General features: G+C 36.5%; 3 protein-coding genes across 3 annotated transcripts in view; all 3 read right to left on the bottom strand.

Moving 5' to 3' along the window:
* Positions 1–816, bottom strand: part of LOC113516398 (GTPase-activating protein CdGAPr) — a 94,691-nt gene extending 93,875 nt beyond the window's left edge. The window contains exon 1 of the mRNA XM_052893043.1: positions 350–816. Within this exon, the coding sequence (XP_052749003.1) occupies positions 350–355 (6 nt within the window). The 5' untranslated portion in view covers positions 356–816. The remainder of the gene's footprint in view (positions 1–349) is intronic.
* Positions 817–2,662: 1,846 nt separating this feature from the next.
* LOC113514555 (uncharacterized) lies at positions 2,663–11,138 on the bottom strand. Its single transcript, XM_026898646.3, has 5 exons — positions 11,029–11,138; positions 9,877–10,060; positions 9,241–9,407; positions 8,411–8,577; positions 2,663–4,616 (listed from the first exon to the last, which is right to left on the bottom strand). Exons 2-5 carry the CDS (start codon positions 10,055–10,057, stop codon positions 4,415–4,417), a joined length of 717 nt encoding a protein of 238 aa, XP_026754447.2. The 5' UTR covers positions 10,058–10,060; positions 11,029–11,138; the 3' UTR covers positions 2,663–4,414.
* On the bottom strand, positions 5,137–6,795 carry LOC116412814 (leucine-rich repeat-containing protein 34). Its single transcript, XM_031908133.2, has one exon. The coding sequence runs from the start codon at positions 6,707–6,709 to the stop codon at positions 5,339–5,341; it is 1,371 nt and encodes a 456-aa protein (XP_031763993.2). The 5' UTR covers positions 6,710–6,795; the 3' UTR covers positions 5,137–5,338.
* Positions 11,139–12,819: the final 1,681 nt, after the last annotated feature.

Here is a 12,819-nt window from a genome sequence, read left to right as displayed (position 1 = left end):
TTAAAAAAATTTAAACAGATTTAATTTGTAATATACACTATATATTATTTTAGTAAAAATAACTATATATGGTTACATGGTTTATTTATTATATTTTATATATAATAAATAAACCATGATATCAAAAATTTGCCTATTCAAGCTAATATAAAATACTATTTTTTTTTTTCAATTGGGTTCACACAGACCCAGAGTGGATCACTAGTATAACAGTATTTGAAACTTGATAATAAAGGTATCCATTGACCACTGATGCAGGTCAGTATCCTTAATGGGGGTAGCTCCATAAAGGATACTACCCCATAAAGGGTTTCAAATACAGCAAAAGATATATAATAAATTAACATACCTTCATTCAATGCGAGAAGTCTAAATCATGCATCCACAATACAATTACCAAAAAATTTAAATAAGTATTTCATACATTTTGAAACACGAACACTGAACACATTTTTTTTTATTTTTTTTTCTCCGAATAATTGGAAGCAAATATAATAACAGTGATTACTCGATTATAATCGCAGGAAATCGAGGAAAACCCATAGAAGGAATTAGTAAACAGGATGCGGTATTAAACAACAAAACGAGCATACGATTAATCAAATTCACTTTTTGCACTTTTTAACTTAAAGCCATATTTTCTAAGCCTTTTCCACAACACAGAAGCTAAATAAACACTAAAACAACAATATATTTATATAGAAATAGTTATTTCGTAACTATTTAAATTTAATTCGATAAAATAATCCAATTTGTAGAGAGAGAACAAACGACAGAAAGAACCGAGTCAACAACCGTTTGACAGGTTTATGTGGTGAGGGGAAAGGAAGAACTGTGTGGGAAGGAGGAGGAGGGGGCAACGCCACAGTCGTACAGTGTTGCCGAAATAAATTTTAGATTGTCCCTTAAATAAGACGTCTTTAATTATTATACAGTTAAAAATGAAGTTAAAAAGACTATTTCTTTTATTCATTCACTATGTGAAGTACCAAATAATTTTTTTTCTATTTTAGTTAAACTTACCAGTGCTAAAAACTTTAGTGTACTTGTAAAGTATTTCCATCTATTAGTGTAAGTAAGAACTATTTACTTCAAATTGAGCAAGTTTTGAAATATTTCATTATTTTTTATGTAGATGACGTTGATAGAGCCAACGACAGTAATAAAAAAATTGTAATTATTTTTAATAAGACATGTCCGATCATAATTTAAAATTTATTGAAAAAAATATACTTAAAATTAATAGAGTTTACTCTCGTTTTATTCCCAGTCGATGGAATTGGGTAAGTAAACTATATGAATCGCATAAAGGTCGTCTAAATTGGTAGAGATACATAAAAAATACAGACCAATTAAGAATCTTCTCCGTTTTAAAGTAATTTAAAATAATAAATACTTATTATAATCCACACTAAGAATAATCCCATTTTACTAGTACTGGGTCACGTAAGTCTGAAAGCTTAAGAGTTTTGTCGCAAGAATTTTATCCAAGTTTTAACTTTGTCTCACATATCGCATAAAATGCAGCCTTTGGACTTAACATTCTATGGGCTACTAAAAATGCATATAACAAGGAATGTGAATTCTTAATGGACAACAACTCGGGAGCTATAATTACAACTTGTGATGTAGTAGGTCTTTACACAAAAGCTTTTAATAGATCAATAAATATAGACAAAGCTATAAATGGTTTCATGTCTGCTGGAACTTACCCAGTAGATATAAAAAAAAATTAATGGCACTTTCGCAAGTTTCAGTATTGTTATATAATATGTTATTACAAATAACAAAAAAAAAAGGAAACCAAAAAAAACAATAAAGAAAATCTATTAAAATGCGTAAAAATAAAAAAAAAAATTAGCAATAAGACCGCCTTTTGTACTACACTATACGTATTGAAAATTGTTTAACAAATCATGTTATGTTGGTGCTATAAAGTGTTAAATAAATAAATAAACCCAACATTCGTCCGTATTTATTCCAAGGGCTATAGGTAATTACGGACAGACAAGGTTTTGTTTTTCATAAAAAAAAAAAAATATAATAATTTATTAATCTCGATCTAATTCATGTTGATTTTGTAAATGTAAAACTAAAATTTCATTGCGAATAAAGTCAGATTGATTAATTCTAATATTGCCTACAGATTTTGTACGTTATTTCTTTTTAGCATCCGCAATTCCCCCATCGTCCCCTACTGGCTTTATGCTCGTATGTTCCATGCTTTAAAAAAAAAGTAGAAGAGAAATAAAATCCGGACACTTTTTTTTATACCACTGAGGTGGCAAACAAGCGTACGGCCCACCTGATGGTAAGCGGTTACCGTAGCCTATGAACGCCTGCAATACCAGAGGTATTACACGCATGTTGCCGACCCTGAAGAAACTTCTTTACCCCCCTTTTGAAGAACCCCATGCTGTAGTCTCTTGGGAAAACCTCGGCAGGGAGCTCATTCCATAACCTGAGTGTTCGTACGTTGTACCATTTAGGCTGTAAGGTGTGAGGGTGAACTCCCTGTCGATGGCGAGCCGCACAATGATAGAAACTCTTAAATGTTTAATTTTCTTATAATTTTAATATTGTTTGTAACGAGATAAATAGGTACAATACAATTTTTAAGACACCATTTATAGAATAAATGCAATATATTACAATATTATTTTTAATTTTAAAAATAAATAGTGGTATAACATGTATTGGTTGTACTTATGACTAAAAAAGAAATGCAAAATATTCATCTAAATGATATTAACCCAAGTATTTGTGGGGGGAAAAGGGATTGTTAGTAATGGAGACTGTGAATCCCATTGCTAGCAATATACCCAACCAGGTCGACCTCCATGCTGTTCTCCCTGGAAACTATCATGGTTAATTCCTGATGAATTCATCATGATGGGCTATCTGGCCTGTTTTCATTCTCACCTATCACCCTTCACTGGTGCTCCGCCAGCGTATCCCGTTAGCGCAGGCGGGGTTACCATACCATTTTCACCCATAAAAAAAATGCATTTCATCGTCGTTACTCTATTTAGTGGGGGGGTCGTCCTACACTACGTTTACCCGTACGCGGTCGCCACTCAAGAACCTTTCTTTATAAAATGTAAATTCATAAATTATATCCAATTCCAAAGAATTAAATTCAATAAGATATTAATGCAACAGGTGCTTATATACATAGATATAACTAGAAAGTTGATTACAAAATAATTATAGCTTAATAATTAATATTTTTTTTTTAATTATACATAACAATAATATCACAGTAACACAATTGCAATAATTATAATAATAATAATAAAACATTAAACAGCCATCATCATCGTCCACTGCTGGACATAAACCTCCCCCATAGACTTTCACCAGAGGGAGACTTTGTACAAAAGTCGATTGCTTGGGTACCTCTGTCCCATTCGTGTTTCAACTGTGAAGCAACTGTGTTTGCATGGCTGTGTTTCGGTTTGAAGGGTGGGATATGGCGTGAATTTACAGGGTACAGAGGAATAACACCTGAGTCCTCAGGAATGGCAACGCATGGGGGTATCATGGGCGAAACAGTATACTCTGTTATGTCCATGCTACTGCTCATTCTATAGGCGACGGTTACCACTTTCCATCAGGTGGGCCGTCAGCTTGTTGGCCATTCTAAGTTGTATAAAAAAAAGACTGCCATAAAGAACGGTCCTAAACCACTTGCATCCACTGACTCCCTGCAACGCATTTCACGTCGTAACTCCATCTAGCGGAGGGTCGTCCTAGACTGTGTTTACCCGTACGTAGTCTGGCGGCGCAGGCGGGGTTACAATTGCATTATCATCCATTAAAATATAAAAGTTTCATTTTCTACCTCATATATGGAGGTTGGGGAAAAAGGGATTGTCAGGAATGAGGTATAAAAAACCCATCCCAGAAAGATAGTCGTTAATTCTTAAGGAATTCAGCCAGATTATACTAATGGCGCAGGTTGGGGTAACATTACATTCTTACTTCTTAACTATAGGTAGGTATGACTTACCTGGGGGGAAGGGATTGTTAGTAATGGTCCCCATCGCTATCAATATATCTTATCAGGTCGACCTACACGCGGTTCCCCCTGGAAACCATCGTGACTAATTTATCGTTGAATTCGTCACGATGGGCTAACTGACCTGCCTTTTCACCTTCACTAATCATCCCTCACTGGTGCCCCGCCAGCATATACCGTTAGCACAGGCGGGGTTACCATTCCATTATCATCTATTAACAAAATTAGACCAACCTGGTCATCCATAGAACTGCATTCCTACACAAAACATAACTTCAATATGAACAAGCACAAAGAAGGAATTACTTGGAATTCCGACCAGAACGGAAGATAATATTCCAGGCATGCGAAGCTGCAGGAAAAAGCTAGTGATTACATATAAATTTGCATAATCTACTCAATCAGCAACGCCATTAGTTTGGACGATTTTGTATCCTCCTCGATGCCAGGGAATACCATCCCTTTCTTCGCAAGTTCTTCGTATGTGATCTCGCTCAGGTCCACAAAGCCCGCCTTCTTGGCCACGGTCTGAGACGCTGCTGCTGTGAACACCGTGGCCGTTACCTTGAGACCTAGTGCTTTGCACAGTGGGACCCTGAAAAGTAAGTGTTTATGCATGAATTTTTATAAGGAGTTTAATAAATACCAATGTCAGGACTACGTTTACGAGGTCCTTTGCGAGCCATCGTAGTTAATCCCTGGTAAATTGATCACAATAGGTCAACTGATTCGATTTCAACTTCACTTTATCAATTCATATACCCTCACTGGTGGACACCAGTAAAGGTAAAGGGGGAAAGAGATTGTTAGTAATGCGGACTACCAGTCCTATTGCTAGCAATACCTTATCAGGTCGATTTCCACTTAATCCCCCCCGGGAAAACATCGTGCTGAATTTCTAGTGTATTTGTTATGACGGGCTAATAGACTTGCTTTTTCATTCTCACCTATAATCCTTCACTGGTGCCTTGCTAACGTATACCGTTAGCGCAGGCGAGGTTACTAGTCCATTATCATCCATTGAAAAAAAGTGTATACCCTCACTTTTTTAAATAATAGTGATATGAAATGATAAAGGAATCATATATAGATAGCGTGGGCAAAATTATTTGCATTTTCATCTATTTCTAAATTAATCATTTTATTAAAAAAATACAGTACATATCATATTCGCATTGTTTCTTTCTATTTATTAGGTAACGGAAATTGAAAATCAGTCTTATAAAATTTATTTTCACTAACAGTTATAAATAAATATTCAAATATTAAGCATTTATTAAAAAAAAAAAACAAACTGTAAACAAAATCTTAAAGACTTCAAAATCTGTCCCTGTTCATCTTGTCCAATTTACGCCGGTGTTTGCAATCGACTTTGACTTTCCTTTTTTCAACAACGACATTCCTTTTTACATGTTCAATTGGGAGCGCATACCCGTAATCCAACTCGCTGTAATACAAATGTTTACTCCTGTCCGCTGGATTTGGATAATACGCCGCGTACAATACATCATCGACTTCGTAAATTTGCACGTCAATCGTGTGCTGAAATAACGCTCCACTTAGAAGCATTCTTTGGATCACCCCACACGCCACATGGCCAAATTTATTCCCCCAAATATTTAGAAACCTCAAGTAATAAGGCTTCTTCAATGTGTTCAATAAATCAAGAACACCACGATCGGTTATGTTGTTTTGTGAAATATCCAAAGCACGTATCTTCGAGTATGGCATTCCCAAACTCAATGCTCTGGCTCCTATGTCTTTTATCGAGTTACCGGCTACATTTAACAACAATAATTGCGGTGATTCTGCCAAATATTTAGCTAGTAATTCGATGCCATGATCGCCTATTTTATTATACCCCAAATCTAGATATAATAATGTCTTATTATTTCGCAATCCTCTCGTAAAATACTCTACGTCGTGTGAAATCAATTGGTTCTTCTGTAAATGCAGTTCTATTATGGAATCGTTCCTTTCCAAGAGATATTCTATGTGATATGCAAGCCACTTCGTTTCATAAGCGTAGCGATCGTATAAAGGAACGACTCTACTTAAATCCAACACTTTTAGTGTTGTATTCGCTCCATGATCAATTCTGAGAGCTGTAATAACATGAGCGAGGCCAGTCAAAGTTATGTTGGTTTCAGCTAAATCACAATATTCCAGGCTTTTGTTATCTCTCAGAAACCTGGCGAAATATTCGGCGCCATTCACTCCAAAGTCATTGCCATTAAGTCTTAAATATTTTAATTTCATCAAAGAGGCTGTGTTAGCGAGACTCAACAAAGATTCCTCGGTAATGCGATTATGCATAATGTTCAAATTTATTATACTAGAACGTCCTTTGATTAGTAAATTTCTGAGCAATTTAAAAAATCCTTTGTCAGTAATTTCATTGTAACATAAATCTAACTTGGTAATTCTTCTTGAAGACTGTTTTATGAATAGACAAATAGCTCTAATGTCTCTATCGTTAATTCTTGCATTGTATCTATCATACAAATCATTTCCTTTCAATATTAAAAAGCCAGTTCCATCTGAATTTCTTTCTGTGAATAAATTTAATCGAATTAAGTTTAATTCTGTACATGGTAAACTCGTTGGTGATCCTATTATTTTCTTTAGCAATCCTTCTGTATCGCAAATACATTTTTTCTGTTTTCTTCTTGGCAATACGTGAACCATTTTTTTTAACGAAAGTTTTTAACTATATCACAAAACATTAATTAAAAAAATATTAAAAATAATGGGAACTATTAAGCACTATGAAGTAATTTCACCATGACAAGAAAACTATGGCAACGTTTTTTGACAAGTTAATAGGTTACCTTTTTTCATGCGAAGAAAAAGTTTTTATTGATGATGAATCTCTGAATCTAAACAAAATTTTTAATGTTTACTTATTTATGAAAAGTTTATGAATTGAGAAATTAAATTTGAAACAAAGTTAGATTTGATAAGATTAAAAAAATAATTAAGAGTTTTTCGTGACGTTAAAAAAATTGTGCTTTTTTACTAAGCGCAGCGTATTTATGAAAAATTGTGCTACAGACTGATGTTGATGCTTTATAAGATCAGTGATTTCAGTCATCACGGGCAAAACAGCATACTCTGTTATGTCCATGGTACTGCTCATGTCTATAGGCGACGGTTACCACTTTCCATCAAGTGGGGTGACAGCTTGTTTTCCATTCTAAGCTGCTTAAAAAATCTCTACTTGCAGATGATTTCATACAATATAATTTTTTTCGCTAAAATTGTAAGTCTTAAATTTTAACGCGTTAGTAAGTAAGAAAATATAAAATTCGATCTCATCAAATAATACCTAAGCGTATTCAATTACGTGGAAATAAAGGAACGCCTGCGGTTGGCATGACAGGGTCGTGAATAGCGGAGAGGTATCGTAATGGAATGCGGGGAATGTTGCCCGCGTCGGAAAAGAGGCGGGATAGATTTTTCCGATCTATTCTATATTTTTTTTTTTTATTTTATTTATGCTTTATTGACCACATTACAAAAAAATGTCTGGTACAAAAGGCGGACTTAATACTATATTTATTAGTGATAGAGTTTTATACGATCCGCTGTGTGGGTATCAGGTCGGACGGATCTCTGTTTTCGCCGTGGACCAGTACACGATTTCTTTTTAATGAATGAAATCTTGTGGAAATCCATATCACTGGTTATTTAATTTAAAAGACGATGCCTCGTTTAGAGGTGAAACACGTATCGCAAAACGTGCGGGTACAGAATGGCAGTCGGAGATCGATGGCTAATATGAATGTTTATGTAACTTCCGATAGTAATAGTGGTGGTCAATCTTCGAGTGTTGGCAGCCACACACGTATTAATGGTAGCGGAATTAAACAAAATTATTTTGCTATTGTTTTTTTTTAATAGTTGACAATCGAATGGTGATCCCGCCCGCGTTTTTGTATTACACTAACAAGACAATAGTGAGGGATGATAGGTGAGAATGAAAGTAGGTCAGTTGGCCCATCGTCACAAATTATGTTTGGGGGAAATGGATTGTTAGTAATTGAGACTGAGAATCCCATTGCTAGCAATATACCCAACCAGATCGACCTCCTCGCGGTTCTCCCTAGAAACTATCAAGGTTAATTCCTGATGAATTCATCATGATGGGCTAACTGGCCTGTTTTCATTCTCATCTATCACCCTTCACTGGTGCTCCGCCAGCGTAACCCGTTAGCGCAGGCGGGGTTACCATACCATTTTCACCCATCAGAAAAAAACAATTATGTTTTCCAGAGGGAATCACGTGGAGGTATAATGCTAGCAATGGGACCATATTACACCTATTACCCATTAATAATATTCCCTTCACCTCTCAGCATTAGGTGGTCATTCCATGTAGAAACTCACCTGGCCTGCAACAGCTCTTTACCGACGTTGCAGCCCCTCCACTCGGGCGCCACGACCAGGCCGTACGCGGTCAGATATTTGTCCACATTGTAAGTGGTGAAGACGTCCACGCTACGCGTCACCAGATCCACAGCACCGAAGAGAGCTGCCCACACTTTGTCTTCTGTCTAAAATTATATTTTCTATAATATATCTAAAAAAGAATGAGCTATTTGAGAAAGTTGAAATCAAAAGAACCATGCGAGAGGAGTTCCTTGGTGGCAATGACATGAGTGAGACACATACAGGTCCTTACGTATTATCGGGAGAAACATACGGCATCTGAAATCAGTCTTTTTTTGGGAGAAAACTTAAAAAAAAACCCTCGATAAAACTTAGTCTAATTAATTCTAGTCGATTGCTTGGGTACCTCTGTCCCATTCGTGTTTCTACCGTGAAGCAGTTATGTTTGCATGGCTGTGTTTCGGTTTAAAGGGTGGGATATGGCGTAAATTTACAGGGTACAGTGGAATAACATCTGAGTCCTCAGGAATGGCAACGCATGGGGGGTGTCATGGGCGAAACAGTATACTCTGTTATGTCCATGGTACTGCTCATGTCTATAGGCGACGGTTACCACTTTCCATCAGGTGGTCCGTCAGCTTGTTTGCCATTCTAAGCTGTATAAAAAAAAAAATAAAAAAAAAAGAATTGTTAATGTAATCAGCATATTCCTTTTTTTGTTTTGGTGTTGTGGTTGATTATAGGTGGCGGTAGTCACTTATCATCAGGTGAGTGGCATTCTCGTTTGCCTCCTGTGTTAAAAAAAAAGCGATTTCGAGATATATAACCTTGAACGGCTTATCCTTGTCATCCTTGCAGACCACGGTCAGGGCGTTCACCCCGACGATAGCAGCACAGTCATTGTCCTCCACGCAGACCAGAGACATTTTGTCTTTGATCGTAGTTCGCCATAGCTTCTCAAGTTCAGCCATCGCGATCGGATGGTTATGGATACCTGAAAAATTGTTTTGTTTTAAAACCTGGTGAGACGAAGGACTTTATATCCAGAGCCAAATTCCCGAGAATTTAAAAACAAACGAGTACAGAGGAATAACACGTTAGTCCTCAGGAATGACAACGCATGGGGGCTTATAGAAATGCTCATGTCTATAGGCGAAGATTACCAAATTCCATCAGGTGGACCGTCAGCATGTTTGCCATTCTAAATTGCAAAAAAAAAAAAAAAAACGGTAACACCATAACACAAATATCCATTTTAATTTTTCAAAATATATTAACTTCTTTCTTCAGTTATTTACATACCTATATTCGTTTATATATGTAATTTTAGTATGTATGTATATCAATAATTAGTAGTACCGCATTCGAGTATTCCGACACTTCCCTATGGTTGACTGGGAGATAAAGCTTTTAGCATTAAGTCCGCCATGTACACATATTTGTACTAATAAATAAATAAATACCTATGTACTTGCAAGGTGGTTCATCTTTAGTGAAGTACTTGACCAGCAATGCCACAGCTGGCTCGAACATGTCCTCGGTCAGGTCCTGGATGCGAAAGTTAATGGCGGTAGCTCCTCGTTGGACGGTGAAGCGACGCCATACGGTCGGATACGGAATTGTCGATGGACGAGTGAATACCATAGCCTAAGGAAGAAGATAATGTATTTTTGAGGGCAATCGAAGTACAGGACAGGAGTAAACAATATCGATTGCTTAAAGAATTACCGAAGTTAGTTCAGAATTACCGCAGATAGTGGGATAGAATTCTGAGTCGCAATTTCCTTAAACTTATGTTTTTTTAATGGAATAGTAACCCTACGCTAACGGTATACGCTGGAGGGGCATCAATTAGGTATGATAGATGAGGATAAAAAGGTGGGTTAGTTAGCGCCCATCGTGACGAATTTAATAATAAATTAGTCACGATAGTTTCCAGGGAGAACCGCGTGGAGGTCGACCTGATAGGGTATATAGATACCAATGAAGACTTACCTCCCCATTACTAACAATCCCTTCTCGAAATTTTAGTGTTAGGAATCAATATGAACTAAATTTAAAATAGATTAAGTTATAAATGTTTTAAATTTAGTTTTCTTTATACCACTGAGGTGGCAAAGTATATACATAAATACTATATTAACATGTATGTTTATTTTTTGATTGTTTGTATGTATGTAATTATATTAAAATATAAACTATTTTATTATTTAAACCGCCATCTAGTATCTCTGCACATCTTAAAGATTGACTAGTAGAGAATGCCTATAGCATTAAATCCTCTAAAATGAAGCCATAAAGTTTGAATAAATAAATAAAAAATGATATTTATAGATAAACATACGATACTGGGTACAGAGGAATAACACCTGAGTCCTCAGGAATGGCAACGCATGGGGGGTATCATGGGCGCAAGAGTATACTCTGTTATATCCATGGTACTGCTCATGTCTATAGGCGACGGTTACCACTTTACATCAGGTGGGCCGTCAGCTTGTTTGGCATTCTAAGTTTGTATAAAAAAAAATTACTGCACTAAAATTGATAATATCTTTTTTATAAATCGGTTAAAAACAACTATACAATTTAATTAAACAATTACTTTTACAACTGACCTCGGTTCCCGTAGATCCGGATATACAAATAGACAGATAACTGTCCTGTCGCCGCCGAAGACGCGATCTGAGTGAATACTATCAGGGTGGATCGTGCTGGGGGCACACTGGGCTCGCTGTAGGGGTGGCATTTCCTAACGGCATCTGTGGAATTCACAAATCGACGTTTATAAGCGAGTACCACACTACACGCAAGATTATAATATACTAGTAGCTACAAACAAGTTATTTCTAAATCTGTACATAGACTGTCTTGTAAAGTTCATAAGTCCAGAGGGAGACTGTACAGGTTACTTTCGTATTGGTCCCATATTGTTTCATGCGTTGCCTATTGCAAAAAGGAATTGTAATAAATCAGTTTACAATTTAAAAATGGAATCGTATAACACAGCTAGAAGAAGTTAAAACTAATTGATTCCCCTCTTCCTTTTAAAATACTTTTATTTATGGGACTGAGGATGGCAAACAAGCTGACGGCGCACCTGATAAAAAGTACTAACTTTTGCCTATAGATATGAGCAGTACCGTGGACATAACAAAGTACACTGTTTCGCCCATGAAACCCCCCATGCGTTGCCATTCCTAAGGACTAAGTAGTTATGCCTCTCTACCCTGTAATTTCATTGCCATATCCCACTATTCAAATTGAAACACAACCATGCAAACAAAACTGCTTCACGGTAGAAACACAAATGGGACAGAGGTGCCCAAGCAAACGATTGTAGTACTATTACTTATAATGAAATAATATATCATTTTCTGTACAATAAAAGCTTCAATTGATAGTTTCTAATGTCATATAATTTCTTGTTCATTTGAGTAACACAACGGCAGAAATACGAATAGAACAGAGGTTCAGATGATTTTTGTACAAAGTTTCCCTCTGGTAACATAAAAGTAAGACATGTAAGTGAATGTACTGAGTGTACTCTTGCGCCACCTGCCCTTTTCTGTCTGTTCTCCTTTAACCAAAGGTTGTACAGACAACCTTTGGTTAAAGAAGAAAGATTGCCCTAGCGATAAGACCGCCTTTTGTACCTTTATGTGTATATTTCAATCTGTATTTATGTTACTGTATTTCACTTGAATTATTCACTTGTCATTGTATATTTTTATTTACGGTGCAATAAAGGGTTAAATAAATAAATAAATAAGAATAAATTATTTATTTGCACCCAGTGTGTTCACGTCTTAAAAAGATATCGTCACGGACTAATCCGTTCCTCGTTACTTAATGACGTAACTTTATGAAATTTAACTCGGTGGCGACGCGACGCTCGTCCAGTCTCGTCGCGGATCGCTGGCCTATGTCAGTCTATTCATCAACTCCTACCGTCCACTGCATCATCATCATCCTTCACCCTCTTTATATACAACTAGCTGATGCCCGCAACTGTGTCCGCGTGGTGTTCGTTATTCGTGTTTAGTATGTATCGATGTATGGACCTACCTATTTATTATGTCTGGGTATACTGGATTTTTTTTATGGGTGAAAATGATATGGTAACCCCGCCTGCGTTAACGGGATACGCTGGCGGAGCACCAGTGAAGGGTGATAGATGAGAATGAAAACAGACCAGTTAGCCCATCACGATGAATTCATCAGGAATTAACCATGATAGTTTCCAGGGGGAACCGCGAGGAGGTCGACCTGGTTGGGTATGTTGCTAGCAATGGAATTCTCAGTCTCCATTACTAACAATTCCTTTCCCCCCATTAAACAAAAAGGTATACTGAATTAATATTAACATTAATGACGTGTCGTTTTCACACTGTGCTTTAGGTCAAAAT

Source organism: Galleria mellonella, unplaced genomic scaffold, assembly GCF_026898425.1.
Source record: "Galleria mellonella isolate WM207_F2 unplaced genomic scaffold, CSIRO_AGI_GalMel_v1 utg172, whole genome shotgun sequence".
Lineage (NCBI taxonomy): Eukaryota > Metazoa > Arthropoda > Insecta > Lepidoptera > Pyralidae > Galleria > Galleria mellonella.
Note: the sequence above shows the minus strand (reverse complement) of the source record. Positions and strands in the feature narration are given on the sequence as shown.

Coding starts and splice junctions, on each gene's coding strand:
- LOC116412814 (XM_031908133.2), bottom strand. CDS start 6,709: ATGGTTCACGTATTGCCAAGAAGAAAACAGAAAAAATGTATTTGCGAT.
- LOC113514555 (XM_026898646.3), bottom strand. CDS start 10,057: ATGGTATTCACTCGTCCATCGACAATTCCGTATCCGACCGTATGGCGT. Junction 9,408..9,876: donor ACCACCTTGCAAGTACATAG/GTATTTATTTAT, acceptor ACAATTTTTCAG/GTATCCATAACCATCCGATC. Junction 8,578..9,240: donor ACAAGGATAAGCCGTTCAAG/GTTATATATCTC, acceptor ATATAATTTTAG/ACAGAAGACAAAGTGTGGGC.